The 15,386-nt window shown below is 45.6% G+C and overlaps 1 protein-coding gene across 1 annotated transcript in view; it reads right to left on the bottom strand.

Annotated features, from left to right (window-relative positions):
• The window catches only part of LOC140427352 (sushi, von Willebrand factor type A, EGF and pentraxin domain-containing protein 1-like), a 151,976-nt gene that overhangs the window by 16,591 nt on the left and 119,999 nt on the right, over window positions 1–15,386 (bottom strand). Inside the window, exons 23-26 of the mRNA XM_072512902.1 lie at window positions 14,887–15,072; window positions 14,547–14,732; window positions 12,606–12,794; window positions 10,133–10,318 (exon numbers count right to left, since the gene is read on the bottom strand). Coding sequence (XP_072369003.1) covers window positions 10,133–10,318; window positions 12,606–12,794; window positions 14,547–14,732; window positions 14,887–15,072 — 747 coding nt within the window. The remainder of the gene's footprint in view (window positions 1–10,132; window positions 10,319–12,605; window positions 12,795–14,546; window positions 14,733–14,886; window positions 15,073–15,386) is intronic.

The raw sequence follows: 15,386 nt of genomic DNA, 5'->3' as shown, positions 1-15,386 counted from the left end.
TTTCCTCCCACAGTCCAAAGATGTGCAGGTTAGGTGGATTGGCCATGATAAATTGCCCTTAGTGTCCAAAATTGCCCTTAGTGTTGGGTGGGGTTACGGGGTTATGGGGCTAGGGTGGAGGTGTTGATCTTGGGTAGGGTGCTCTTTCCAAGAGCCGGTGCAGACTCGATGGGCCGAATGGCCTCCTTCTGCACTGTAAATTCTATGAAATTCTATGAAGAAGAAATACCCCTTAGTCAAAGGTTTAGTATGGGCAAAGATCATGTGGGTGTTGTTGGTTTAAAAAAAGTTTGTAAGTAGAGTTTTGTGAGGGCCATGAAGAATCTGGCACGAGTTGAAGGATAGAAAGAAATAACATTTATTTACAATAACATATATATATATATATATATATACACACAACAGCAGCAGCAACACCTTGCTGCTCACTCTCCTCTAGCCGGTTCCAAACTGGCCAGCTTTATTTATGCAGGGAATCTGCTAATGATTTCTCTGCCCCCCTCATTGAGGAAGCTCATACACCCAAAGGATTGTGGGATTGCCATTAGTCCCCAGCCAGTGGTAAGCAGGCAGGTTATAACATTCCTTCCCCCCAAAGTTCAAGGAATCCACCGAAGACCCTGGCGAAGGAGGGCGCCGGACACCATTTGCATGAGGCGCTGGATCAGGTGGAGTGTAATGAGACGATGAATGGCGCTTCCGTGATGAACGGCGTAACAGTTGTACATCCACAGCCTGTGGGCCCGAGGACTCCCCCTTTGAGGTGTCCTGTGTCTCCATCTCGGAGTCGGAGTCCGCTGCCTCCGTCATCTCGCTGTCTCTATTGCCACGCGGTTCTGCAATGACCTGCGCAGGCTTTGGGTGCGCACCAGAGGAAGATTGTGAGGAATACTTTCCACTGTGTCCGGTCTCTGTGGCTGTAGAAATGAGCTCCGGGCGCGGGGAACCTTTGGAAGGGATGGTCTTCTGGATCGAACGTGGTCTACATGCTTGCACTGGAGACGACCCTGGGCTTGCACCTGGTAAGAGATAGGGCCCGTTTGGTGAAAGATTACGCCAGGGACCCTCTGGGCACCACCAGCAAAATTCCGAATGAACACTGGAACACCGGGCGCAAACCGCCAAATCGGCCGATGCTGAGAAAAACCCTGTCCCTGCCGTTCTTGTGTGCGGCGTATTTTTGCGCCAATGTCCGGGAAAACCATGCTAAGGTGGGTGTGAAGTCTCCGGCCCATTAGGAGTTCCGCGGGAGCTACCTCAGTCACCGTATGTGAGGTGGTCTGATAGGAAAACAAAAAACGAGCCAGTCTCGTGTCCATCAACCCGGAAGACTGCTTCTTTAGGCCTCGTTTGAATGTCTGCACTGTGCGTTCCGCCAACCCATTTGAAGCCGGGTGGTATGGGGCGGTGCAGATATGGCGTATGCCATTCATCTTCATGAACCTCACAAACTCCTCACTTGTGAACGGAGTGCCATTATCCGTGACCAGCACCTCGGGGAGGCCATGCGTACTGAAAGACAAACACATCTTCTCGATTGTTGCGCAGGACGTTGTGCCTACCATCTTATGCACCTCTAGCCATTTAGACTGGGCATTGATTAATAGAAGGAACATGTATCCTTAAAAAGGGCCGGCGAAATCTGCATGCAAGCGCGCCCAAAGCCGCCCTGGCCATTCCCAGTGATGTAGGGGCGCGGCCGGCGGAAGCTTCTGATACTCTTGGCAAATGGAGCAGTTTTGGGGCACCTTCTCAATGTCAGTGTCGAGGCTTGGCCACCAGACATAACTCCGGGCCAACATTTTCAATTTGGTCACACCCGGATGCCCATTGTGCAAGTTCTTTAGAATCAGCTCCTGTCCTTTTTCCGGGACAATCACATGCGTCCCCCACAAGAGGATGCCGTCTTCCACGCTGAATTCTGACAGCTTGGAGGAAAATGCCCGCATCTCGCCTGCGAGCTGTCTATGCTGCCCACCATACAGGACTATGTGCCGAACCTTTGACAGGACTGGCTCCGTCTGGGTCCACTCACGGATCTGTGATGCCGTGACAGGCAAGGTGTCCATAAAATTTAGGGTTGCAACCACCTCACCGGTCGTGGGGGTCGACATGGGGCCGGTCGATAAAGGCAATCAGCTCAGTGCGTCGGCATTCGCTATCTGGGTTCCTGGTTTGTGCTCCAGAGAATACTCATATGCAGCAAGTAACAAAGCCCAGCGCTGGATCCGTGCGGAAGCAATGGCCGGTATTGGCTTATCCTCTCGGAAAAGTCCCAGCAGAGGCTTATGATCAGTCACGATAGTGAAGTGGCGGCCAAACACATACTGGTGGAAGCGTTTCACCACAGAGACCACAGCCAGGCCTCCTTCTCGATCTGCGCGTTATTCTTTTCTGCTGCAGTCAATGTGCGGGAGGCGAAAGCTATCGGCCGCTCGGCCCCGTTCTCCATCTTGTGGGACAGGACGGCCCCAATACCATAGGGGGATGCATCACATGTGACGAGCAAAGGCTTTCCAGGATCATAGTGGGTTAGTAACCCAGACAACAACAATTGTTGTTTTAGCCGCCGGAAAGCGGTTTCTTGCGGCTGACCCCAAACCCAGGTGTGATTCTTCTGTAGTTGTCAGATTGGGGAGGAACTTCCCGTAATCATGTACGAGGCCGAGAAAAGAACGAAGATGCGAAGTGTAAGTCGAGGCGGGGGCCTGTTGAATTGCGCGCACCTTCTCTGCGATGGGGTGCAAACCTTCGCGGTCCACCCGATAACCCAGGTAACTCCTTCCTTCACCTGAAAAACGCACTTTGTGCGACGTAAACGGACTCCAGCCTCTGAAAAGTGTCTAAGGACAGCCTCCAAATTTTCCTGCACCGACCTCCCTGTAATCAAAACGTCGTCTAAGTAGACAGCGACACGTGGTAAACCTCTCAAAATGCCCTCCATGAGGCGTTGAAAAATAGCGCAGGCAGAGGATACTCCAAAGGGCAACTGTGTATATTCATGATTTCTCCGCCCCCCTCATTGGGGAAGCTCATACTCCCAAAGGATTGTGGGATTGCCATTAGTCCCCAGCCAGTGGTAAGCAGGCAGGTTATAACATCGAGCTACTAATGTGTTTGCCTCACTATCAGAGGAGGTGGTTGGGGATTATGATGTGGTGAAGGAAGCCATATTAAGTGCCTACAAAGTAGTGCCAGAAGCCTACAGACAGAAGTTTAGCAATCTAAGAAAAGAACTAGGTCATACTTATATAGAATTTGAAAGAATTAAAACAAGCTCATTTTGATAGGTGGACAAGAGCACTAAAAATAAACCAAACATATGAGGTGCTTCGGGAAATAATTATTTTAGAAGAATTTAAAGGTTCACTTCCTGCAATAGTGAGAACTCACGTGGAAGATCGGAGAGTCAAAACAGCTAGACAGGCCGCAGAAATAGCTGACGATTGGGTTGGTTCATAAAGCAAAGTTTAGTGTCTGACATCAATTTCAATTTGCGAAGGATGGAAACTGGGGACTTGTGAACATACATAGAACATACAGTGCAGAAGGAGGCCATTCGGCCCATCGAGTCTGCACAGACCCACTTAAGCCCTCACTTCCATCCTATCCCCATAACCCAATAACCCATCCTAACCTTTTGGACACTACGGGCAATTTAGCATTGCCAATCCACCTAACCTGCATGTCTTTGGACTGTGAGTAGAAACCGGAGCACCCAGAGGAAACCCACGCAGACATGGGGAGAACGTATAGACTCCGCACAGACACTGACCCAGTGGGGAACCGAACCTGGGACCCTGGCGCTGTGAAGCCACAGTGTTAGCCATTTGTGCTACCGTGCTGCCCAAAGTGAAGTTCACAGGGAATCCATGCAGAGGAGGTGCAGTTGGTGATGTGAAGGGGAATTTGCCTCAGAAAAAAAAGGAAACCAATGATGATAGAGAGACAAGAAAACTCAAGTGTTTTCATTGTAATAAATTGGACACAAGAGGTTGCAGTGTTGGTGGCTTACGAAAAGTACTGGGAAGACAGACTTTGCAAAACAGGATAAGCCAGTAGGGTTTATTAAAGTGGGAAGAAAAACCACTATCCCAGTTTAAGAGGTGCCAGAGAGTGTACGAACTGTTCAGAAGCTGCTGAATAAGCAGATAACTTTTTAAGGATTTTATTTGTGAGGGTAAAGTTTACTCATATGTACAAGGTGGAGTAGGTAAGGAGATTAAGACCTTACGGGATACAAGTCAGTCTTTAATGGTGAGAGACAAGGAGATATGTAGTTTGGAAGGCACATTGTCGGAAAAGGTGGTAATATGTGGGATTGGTGGTGAGAGCAGTAGTGTTTCACTATGTAAGATGAGGTTACAGAGTCCGTTGAAAGGTGGTGAAGTGATAGTCGGAATAATAGAAGAAATATCATTGCCAGAGATACAATTTATATTGGGGAATGATATAGCTGGATCAAAGGTGGGAGTGCAGCCTATTGTAGTTGAAAAGTCAGTGAAAAATCAAACAATAGGGTTGATGCAAGAATTATATCAGGGAGTGTTTCCTGTATGTGTGGTAACTCAATCACAAAGATCCAGGCTGAGTCAGGAGGATGAGAATGTGAGGAGTGCCGATAGGGAGGATGAATTGTCAGAAACCATGGGTGTGATCTACCTGAATGGGGACAGAGTCTTATAGCACGAAATTAGCCGGGTGTTTCCCAGCACTCAGAGAAACACCCCGCTATCTAACGCTCATTCGGGTAGATCAGGGGCCTCAGCAGGGAACTCCCTGACGAGGCCACACTTAGTTCCGTTTTCTGTATTGAAGAACTCTGCTCACCGGAACTCCTCAGTGCAGTGTCTAAATGGCGTTCCAAACTCTCGAACCACTGATGTGATCCCCAAAACCCCTTCCAAGCCGCAACTCAGTATGAGGGGGTCCCCAGGCACCCAGAACTCCCCCCCTCCCCCCACACACACACACACACCTGTGACAGGGCACCCCTGGCCTGATCACCACTGTGCAAAAATGCCAACTCTGCACTTTGGCAGTGTCTGCGTCGTACCTTGGCAGTGCCCCATTCCCCTGCCAGTTGGCAGTGCCACTTGGGCAGCTTGGCAGTGCCTGGATGCCAGTGGCAGGGTGCCCAGGTGACATTGGCAGTGCCAGGGTACCACCATGCCCAGAGGACACGCACCTGGGGACCTTGAATTCCCTGGGCAACCCCCACGATTGCCATTCCATCTGGCCCCCATTTGTGGAGACCAGCACTGAATGGCTCTCGCCTAAGGTCTCCAATGTGAGGGAGTTAGATCCCACACCTTGGTTAGATCTCTGGAACGCATATTAGAGTGAGACTAGCTGTCTCACTATAATATCCTGATTTGCCAGAAAGTGATCGCGCCCATAATGTACGAGATTCACATTGCGACTTCTCGCGAGATTGTATTAGATCTTGCGAGGCGTGGCAAGCCGGGTATATCCTGGAACTGAATTATCGACAAAGGTTTCTTGTGCCTATGGAAGCGGTCACCAAGACCATTTTTAGACCTGAGAATACCAGGACCACCTGGACTGAACTAATGCAAAAGTGTCCAAAAGAAAATCTGATTGCTGATGCAATGTGGGAAAAGTCTACAATGGACAATATTCATGTGATGTTTGCTTATTTAACAAAATATATATGTACCATACAGAATGTAAACTGTATCTAATCTTAAGAAATGTTTAGAATTGAAAACGGTTCAGAAAATAAAGCCATCTGTGTATATTAATAGATCATTTTCCTTTGAGGAAGGGAGCTGTCATGATAGGGAGATATTCGGAACTTGGATCCAGAAATGGAGTCCAAGATGTAGCAGGCAATTTAGAGGTTAAAAAGACTGCTAGCAGTAAACTCAGAAGGATAAGTCCACAGCCTGAGTTGCCTTGTCCTATTCAGACTTAACCTCGTTAGTGGGAATAGACAGGATGATCCACTCAGGATCTTTTGTCATTCGGGCCAACCTTATTTGACCAGCCATCACCCCATCACAGAATCTGATGGACATGTTTACCTGTTAATGGAAGGTTAGTTGCATATAAATGGCGTAGCTCTGTTCTTTTGTATAAATGGGAGGGGCAATCAGCCAAGATAACGAGAATAGATTCAAGTCTAACCACCTCAGGGAACAACCTTTGTTTGAGGAGGTGGGTGGAGCTTAGAGAGAGAGAACGAGACAGGAAATGCTATTTGAACAGTTACAGAGAAGGCTGTGGAATCGACTAGGGAGGTCATGAAAGTTGCCACCAGACTTGGAAAAAAGATTCTGAACAAATGTCCCTAACAGAAGAAAAGTGCTCTGTAAATGCAAGTATTGCCTTTGTCTGTTTGTACAAGTGGAACAGGAGCTGCATTTTTATGTACAGCGTGGTTTAATAGGAACTCATGTGTTAAGGTTAAGAAATTGCATGTAATCTTTTAGTGTTAGCTGAAGTAAAAGTTTTTAAAATGTTTTTTTTTGTTTTAATAAAGTTTGTTTATAAAATAACCAAGTCCTAGTTCTTATATTATCACTCCCAGAACGAATCGATCTTTCTGTGCAGTCTTAAAAAGTTAAAAACATTACGCGTCTGGTTCAACATCTTAACCATTGCTGATGGCTGACCAGGTGTCAGTAACAGTGTGGCAGTCATACATGTGGAAACTAACATTGTGCATTTGGATGATTTTACCCAGGGGCAGTATATAGATGAAATGGAGGAAGCCAAGGATAGAACCTTAAACAGAAGTAATTGTTCAGGAGCGGGAAGAGAAGCCATCATAAGTGACACTCAATTTACAATTAGACAGGTAAGAATAGAAGCAGGCAAATGAAGGTCCACCCAGCTAGACGATGTGCAGAAGCATTAGAGGAGGACAATATGATTAATTGTGTCAAAGGCTACAGACAGGGTGAGAAGGACCAGAACAGATAGTTTGCTTTTGGCATGGTCATGTAGGATGTCAAGTATGACTTTGATCAGAGCTGTTTTGGTTGTTTGGCAGGGATAGCAACCTGATTGGAAGGATTCAGGCATGAAGTTCCTAGAAAGATGGGCATGAATTTGGGAGGCCACATGATGTTTAAAGACTTGGGGATGAACGAGAGGGCAGAGGTTAAGGTTTGACTTTTGAGGAGAGAGGTGATGAAGACAGATTTGAAGGAGAGGGGAACAGAAACTGAGGGGGAAAGAGAAACCTTAGTACCCCCTAAAGCTGAAATTGATGGTGCAAAGATGTTGACTACCATCTGCAACTTGGAAGTTTAAAATAAAGGATTAAATTAACATCCATAAACAAAATACATCAGTTTGAAATTACAACATTATATTGACAAAATGGAGATGAGGAAGATGCCATTATTTAAGCCTGATGAGGGATTCCCTTCATTAATCTCATCAAGGCAGGGAGTTAAAACTGTCCACCCCACTAGCTACCTCACAAAAAACAAAAGTAGAGGATTAAAATCCCTATGGTGAGATAGCCAACAAGTAAAGGTTGGTACCTGAACCTGGGAACAGTGGTTGACAATGTGTCAAGATGAATACATTCATTGAGGCATAAATGCATTCCCAAGCTGTGGTCTCAATGTAACTTTGAAATAGTTTCGGAAAGATCAGCTGCAGAAGGTTCAACGATATATTATCCCAATGATGTTACAATTCAATGGAGCCCATCAGGTACATTGAAATTAAAGCAGATTACTTCCATACACAGACTTCTTCACAGGATGATCAGAAAAGAAAACAGGCAAATGAGCAATATGCTAATTATTGGGAGAAATTTGGCCATAGGTTGAGGTTTTTGTCAGTCGTCATTTTTACTGTTCAGTGCCCAGACTGCCCATAACCTTCAGGAGTGAATTATACTGTTTCAGGAAGATGAGACCTGAGATTGCATATTCACAAATCCATGAGGGTGATAGGCAAATTGATTGCACAATTAAGAAAGTACATGGGAGACTTTGCTTTGTCAATAAGATAACTGAACAGAAGTCATACCAAACCTCTGCAAATCACTGTTCTAGGTCACAGCTGGAGTATTGTGCACAATTCCTGGGCACCATACTTTAGGAAGGCTGTCAAGGTCTTGAAAGCATACAGAGGAACCTTTACCAGAATGAAACCAGGGATGAGTGACTAAAGTTATGTAGAGAAGTAGAGGCTGTTATCAGAGCAGAGGAGATGAAGGGAAGACCTAATAGATGTATTCAAAATTGAATAGTATTGATAGAGTAAATAGGGAGAAACCTTTTTCTGGCAAATGTGTTAGTAAGAAAAGGTTATATATTTCAAATAATTGGCAAAAGAACTAAAGCAGAAATGAGAATCAGAGACATTTACAGAATGGAAGCAGGCCATTCAGCCTATCATGCCATACCAGATGACAAGGAACAATCTGGTCTAAGCCTGGTTTCCGGTTCTTAGTCCATAGCCTTGTGTGTGGAGGTGCTTCAAGTGCGTATCCAAGTACTTTTAAATGTCATGAGGTTTTCTGCCTCTATCACCATTTCAGACAGTGAGTTCCAGACCCCTATCAACCCCTGGGTTAAAGATCTTTCCCTCAAATATCCTCCAAACCTCTTACCCATAATCTATGCCCCCTGGTTATGAACTCCTCAACCAAGGCGAATTGGAACTCCCTAGCCACACTATCTAGGGTTGCCCACAATTTTATACTTTTCAGAATGGTCTTCCTTTAGCCTCCTCAGTTCTAAAGAAAACAGCTCTCACCTATCTAATCCTCCCTCCTTGCGAAAATTCTCCAGTCCAGGCAACATGCCTGGAAATATTCTCTGTACCCCTTCTAATGCCATCACATCTTTCCTGCAGTGCAGTGACCAGAATTGCAATACTCTACCTAATGTCTTATATATTTCCAGCATAACCTCCCAGCTCTTATATATCATGCCTCAGCCAGTAAAGGCATGTAACTCAGATGCCTTCTTGGCCATCTTATCTCCCAGTCCAGCCACCTTCAGAAATATATGGACATGTGCTGCCCAATCCCTCTGTTCCTCCACACTTTCTACCATTTATTTTGTACTTTTTTGCCTTTTTAGCCATCTCCAGGTGCATTAGCTCGCACTTCTCTGGATTGAGCTCCATTTGCCAGTTGGTTGGTCCATTGATGTCTTTCTTCTTCATTATCAACCACACAGCCAACTTTTGTATCCTCTGCAAACTTCCCCTCTAAATTCAAGTCCAAATCATTGATATATACCACAAAAACCAAGGGTGCGGAGTTCCAGTGGGAATATCCCTCCAGCCACAGAGTTGTTAAGATGCGGGACATATTACCTGAAAGAGTAGTAGAAGCAGATCCCAGGAACTTTCAAAAGACATTTGGGCACACAGTTGAAGAGGACTAACCTGCCGGATTGTAGGGAGAAAAGCTGAAGAGTGGGACTAAATTGGATAGCTCCCTCATTCAAAGAGCTGGCATGGTCACAATGCGTTTCATGGCCTCCATCTGTACTGTAAGATTCTATAATTCTGAGGGACTGCTACCCTAAAGATAACACAGGCCCTATGTGGATGACAAAGCTGTGGAGACGAAGGAGGCAAAATGGCACCATTCAGCAAGCATCCCTCGATTGGTGTTATTTTCCCTTTAGCTACTGCATTATCTAATCATCATGATAGGGTATCTAGGTGAAGCACTAAACTGGTGTCATCATGCCTTAATTTATTGGGTTTACAAAATAAGAAAGCTATGCGTTGTGGACTATTTGATTGTGGAATACCTCACAATAAAACCCAACCCTGTATTCACAAGACCTGCACTTTCTCAGTGGGATCTGTGGATAACTGGCAGGAGTAGAAACCTTGGTCCAATGGGACTGGGGCTAATTGTAGCACCATTCCCCAACCCACCCTGGAATTAGGGGCACACAGACCAGGGATCTAATCTGGGACATTCCTCGTATACTGGGCTCAGGAAAACATGGCTGTGCATTTAATAACAAGAATCAATCTCTTTCTTTCTTCTAGTTCAACAAATCAACATACAAAACCTATTTTCAACCATTATATGAATGACATATTGCGTTCTTATACTAATTATCAAAGGAACCCTGACACTAAGCCACTAGGTACAACTGTATTTTCTATGTAGTACCGTCGCAAGATGGAATCTGATCTGTCCATTGTCCAGATTCATTGCACTGGAGTCTCATGGGTCCTTTCAACTTCAGGCCTTTGACACAGTGGAAGTCACATATTGAGCCATAGCTGAAGTTTCCAAGGTGATATGAACAGTTCATGATCTGTGAGTGGGCGGCTTTCAGTTCCTGGCATTTCACCACTGTGTTGGATTTCAAAGAGTGACATTATTATAAATACATTATATCACGGCCAATAATTATTAATAGAATTAATGCCTTTTGAACATTTACAATCTTGCAAAATGATTTTGACAGAATTGGGTAACCTGAAATTATGTCATGTAAAGAACACCAAAAATAAAAATCACTTTTTAAAAATAAATGAAGCAGCCACCAGGGTAAAATGAATGCTCATAGCACAGATGTGCTTGAATGGAGCAATGTCTGGCAGTGGGACTACAAAACCAGTGCTAATTCTCCAGTGTGATTTCTACCCCACGCTGCCGGGAAACCCGCAGGCGTGGGTGCGCTGCCGGCGCAATGGAGAATCCCGCTGGCAGAGAATTCCGCCCCTGGGCTTTGGGTTAGATTTTGGTGACACAAATTTACTGGCCGACCATTGAGAGAGTTTTGTCAGTTGGCTTGAAACAACTAATGCCAATTGCTGGGCTGGATTCTCTGGCTCCCCAGCCCTCTGTTTGTCGGCGGCGTGGTGTTCATCGGTGGCAGGATTCTATCTTCCCACCGTCTGTCAATAGGATTTCCCATTGAAGCCACCCCAAGCCACCGGGAAACCCGTGGGTGGGGGAGCGCTGCCAGCGGGAAAAGTGAATCACAATGACCAGAGAATTCCGGTCACTATCTCTGATTACTGCAAAAAGCATAGAGTAGGGCGACTAATTTGAGTTGCTGCCTGCACCAAGTTAGCTCATTTCAGTCGGGGTAGCATGTGGAAGCTGCGGGTAGCCTCAGTGGTTTGACAGAGAGAACAAAAGGGGTCTGGATTTCTATTCAGTGGTTCCAGCTAGAAACTACACAATGTGCAGTTGGTAGGAGATAACAGGATTGGAAAGGGCTGCTATGATGCCTACATGTCAACCCATCTCCTGACACTCACTATCTAGGTTCATACATTAAGCATTGTCAATCTACCCAGTATCTGGTTTAATAGCTTTGAAATGCCCACAGAGTTCAACCTTGACTAAACACTCGTGCTATTTAAACCAGCAAAAAAAATAGGGCCTTCCCTTGTGTGTAGCTGGAGTCTTGGCAAAGCAAGGCTTAAGTCATGTATCAAAACAGGATTCAGAAAATGGGTTATTCAATAAAGACATTTGTTGAAAATCAGCTTCACTTACTGGCTTAACTATACTTACCGTCTTCTCAATGGCTACATTAATGACCCGAGTACCACCATTGGTTGGTCAGGAGTCACTCAAATATTCCATTCTGTTGATTTTTGTCAGCAGTAGAAGTCAGGCCATTTGAACACCAGCGTGTTTGCAGGTGAGTGGGCTACCTCTAGCCACAATTTCATAATGGGTGGATGAGGCCTAGAGTTCCAATAGAGGCCCTTACATGGCCAAGAGGTGACCACCTAAGGGGCGCTTCCTGTCATGCCTGAACTTTGAGGTTGGCAATTGAGTTTAGTGGCAGGGTGGAAGCTTGGCAGGTCACCCTGCTTGGGCCTTGTGTGGGAAGGGGGGCTGGGGGTGCTCTGTAAAGCACCCCCTTTCCACATTGGGTGCCCCCCAAAAGTCACCATAGCTGCTCTCTCCCCACTCGAAGATCTCCGCCCTCCCTCCCCATCATCTCACAGGCCACAGCTCCCATCCCCACCATGAGAGCCCCTGCATTTCGCTGCACCTTGACTCTGGGACTTTGAGGGACTGCTTGTAGTGTTAGTCCTGGCCACTGCTGTCACTGGTGTTTCTGGGGACTAGAGTTGGCAGCCAATCAGACTGACTGAATGAGGAGCAGCAATCTTGTCTCCAGCCTGTTAATGCTTCTTGGAGTATTACATGGCTATGGGGTTACTGTGATCAGTGGGGAAGCCTTCCCTGTGAACTCTTCCACTGGCAAGGCAGGAAACCTTTCTATCTGAAAAATCCTGCCCCAAGCCAATTTTGTCCAAATTAATTTTCTTTCTCATTTTCTCAGGAAGGAAATTACCCTATGCAATTCCCCAAGTGACAAGGTTGGCATTCCTATGTTTTTACCAATGCTACTCTAGGGATGAGCAGCAATGAATAAGGTTGAACAGGGAAGGCCATATATCTTCAGATTTCACCTCCCTTCCTCGGGGAAATGCCACATTTGAATTCACATGGCAGCTCTAATACCAAACTCTCGGGAGCACGTTGGTTACCTGTCCTCTCAGGTGGGCACCAGTACACAAATCAATATGAAAGAGATTTTGAACATTATAAAATGTAAGAACTAAATAAACAAATACATTATCATTTGTCTTTTGAGGTAATCATGTACCTTCACAACCTGGCATCTCATCTGTCCACTTCCCTGAAGCTGTACATTCAAGTTTGTCTGTTCCAGTCAAAATGAAGCCCTCCTCCACACAGCTTAGGTTACACACCGAGCGATAACTAAACTCTCCAATTGGGTGTGAGCAGCTCATCCTGCCATGGTGCAGACTCTTCAATATGTTGCATCTTACAGCTGGAACAAGGGAGATGTCTTTTAGTGTCTTCCATTCACTAATATATAAAATGTTAACCATTATTCAAGAAGATCTGTGCTGTGATGTTGCCAGGATTGAGTCCTGCAGAACTAACATGCCACACCCAACACAAGGAGTTTGCTCTGATAATCTGATTCCTTCCATTCAGTGGAAAGTTAGTAAGTCTGAACCATTGAAATGAAAATTATTGGAGAAGTGGGGCTATCATCATGATGGCACAGAAGGAGGCGTTTCAGCCTAAGGAATCTATGCTAGTTCTCTGTAGAGCAATTCGCAACACTGGATTCTCCATCGGTGGGGTCCTCCGTCTCGCAGGCAGCGCACTCACGCCCGCAGATATCCCAACGGTGTGTGGGTTCTTACAATGGGAAACCCCATTGGCCGCCTGCCAAGATGGAGGATCCCGCTGCCGGCTGGGGAGACCGCACCAGAAAACGAATGTGGCGGGACGGGCAATCCCGCCCAAGACGTTCTGAAAAAGGACAAAGCCATTAAATCCAAGAAACTTGTCCATTCTTATATTTCCATCGAACCTGCTTACAAGCTCACCATATAATTCAATTTGTTTATTCTTCAGAAATATTTCTAATAGTCACTTGAACCCATTTACACGGTTCAATTCAGGTGTCTTCTGTTGTGGTTTACTCCACAACTCCCACCTTTTAGATGAAAATGTTCTTCCTGAATTTTCTCATTTTTAGTGACTGCTTCCTGGCATTTGCACTCTTCCTTACGGGGAACAATTTTCCTGGTCACTTTTATGAATTTTGGTGGAAAGATTGCCAAGTGCAATCCTGGCTAGATGGACCCCGAGTGGGGTCAGTCCATTGCTCATGTGCCCCTCTGACACTGCCAGGCTGCAGAGGTGGGATCCCCCAAGCGTTCAGGGGGTTGGGTGGCTTGGGATGTTGACCCCGGGACCCTCCAGAAGGACGTGAATTTAGCTGTGATGAAAGGTTGGCATTGACCTGGTCAGGCAGACTTCAGTGTCAATGGAGAGTCAGCTTCTGGATGACTTATGGTTCGCGGTGCGCCTCGGAGTTGTGAGCCATAGCCTGGATCCAGAAACCTTTTGAAAGGCAAGTTCAAAACGTCTTACCCAAGCTCCCAATGCCCCCCTGCTCCATCCATGCCCCCAATGCCCCTTTCATACCAACACATGCCCCACCCACTTCCATGTCCATTCACTCTGTTTTCACCAATGAGCCTGTCGGAATAATGGCACGTGTGGAATTGCTCCGGAAAAACATCCATTTGTTTTTTAAACAAACACTGTTCCTACAAATCTATACAGGTGTCGCTCAAACAGACGAGTAAAGTATCAATAACAGAACCTTCAGGTATTTCACGCCCCTTCATATTTTATAAATAAAAACTGACACATTGTCAAAAGAGATCACAGAAAGAACTATTTATTCTACTGAAATAAGTGTGCCAATCAAGTATCGGCTGCAGTTCACTCCAGCTATCAAAACAGAACTCTTGCTGAGAAAATGGTTTTATGAGTGTCGGTCCTCAGCCATGTAAAGCAGAGTGAGGACAGATGTATGAACTCTTTCAGTAGAATTGGATGGCCTCATTATCCATGCTTGCCTGAGAGCCCATACTCTCAGATTTAATGAGTATTTTTAGATGTAGAATGTGTATTCTTTAAATTATATACAATTTCAAATGTAGAATGGATGCCCATGTGATGTTAAAATGACTATCCGCGTAACATTCTCCAGTACCTTTACAGTTAGGGGGGGGTGTCGTCCACTCTTTATTAGCTTGACACTGAATACTTTCTGATCCCCGTAGTACAAATCCTTCCTTGCAGTTAAAATCACACACTGAGTTGTAACTGAAGTCTCCAATGGGATGGGAGCAGTTCATTGCCCCTTGTTCAGGCTGTTTCAGTGTCTGACAGGTTACAACTGAAATACAAGATCGCAACTTAAAATGAGAATGTTAAAAGATAGCATAAACTTAATACTATCTCAACATTAAACATTATGGTTGTAAACCCGGCTCTCCCGAAAGGTTTTGCGTATCGTTTAGAAATGAATGTTGTGTAAGGTTGTCCAGTACCTTTACAGCTGGGAGTGTGTATTGTCCACTCTCCATTGGTTTGACACTGAAGTCTGCCTGACCCGGTCAACGCAAACCCTTCATCACAGCTAAATTCACACGTTGAGATGTAACTGAAATTTCCCAGGGGGTGGGAGCAGCTCATTACCCCTCGTTCAGGTTGCGTCAGTGCCTGGCAGGCTACGGCTGAAATACAAGACAGGAATTTCAACTTATTTTTAAACATGTGACCCCCATATTTACATGTGTAAGGATATATAGGGGCTGGTTTAGCACAAGTGGGCTAAACAGCTGGCTTGTAATGCAGAAAAATGCCAGCAACGCGGGTTCAAGTCCCATACCGGCCTCCCCGAACAGGCGCCAGAATGTGGCGACTAGGGGCTTTTCACGGTAACTTCATTGAAGCCGACTTGTGACAATAAGTGATTATTATTATAATATACAACCTACAGAACTGCAAAGGTGAAGCCAGCTTTTACTGAAGAGTTTAATACCAAACT

Source organism: Scyliorhinus torazame, chromosome 7, assembly GCF_047496885.1.
Source record: "Scyliorhinus torazame isolate Kashiwa2021f chromosome 7, sScyTor2.1, whole genome shotgun sequence".
Lineage (NCBI taxonomy): Eukaryota > Metazoa > Chordata > Chondrichthyes > Carcharhiniformes > Scyliorhinidae > Scyliorhinus > Scyliorhinus torazame.
This window is presented reverse-complemented; position numbering and strand designations above follow the sequence as displayed.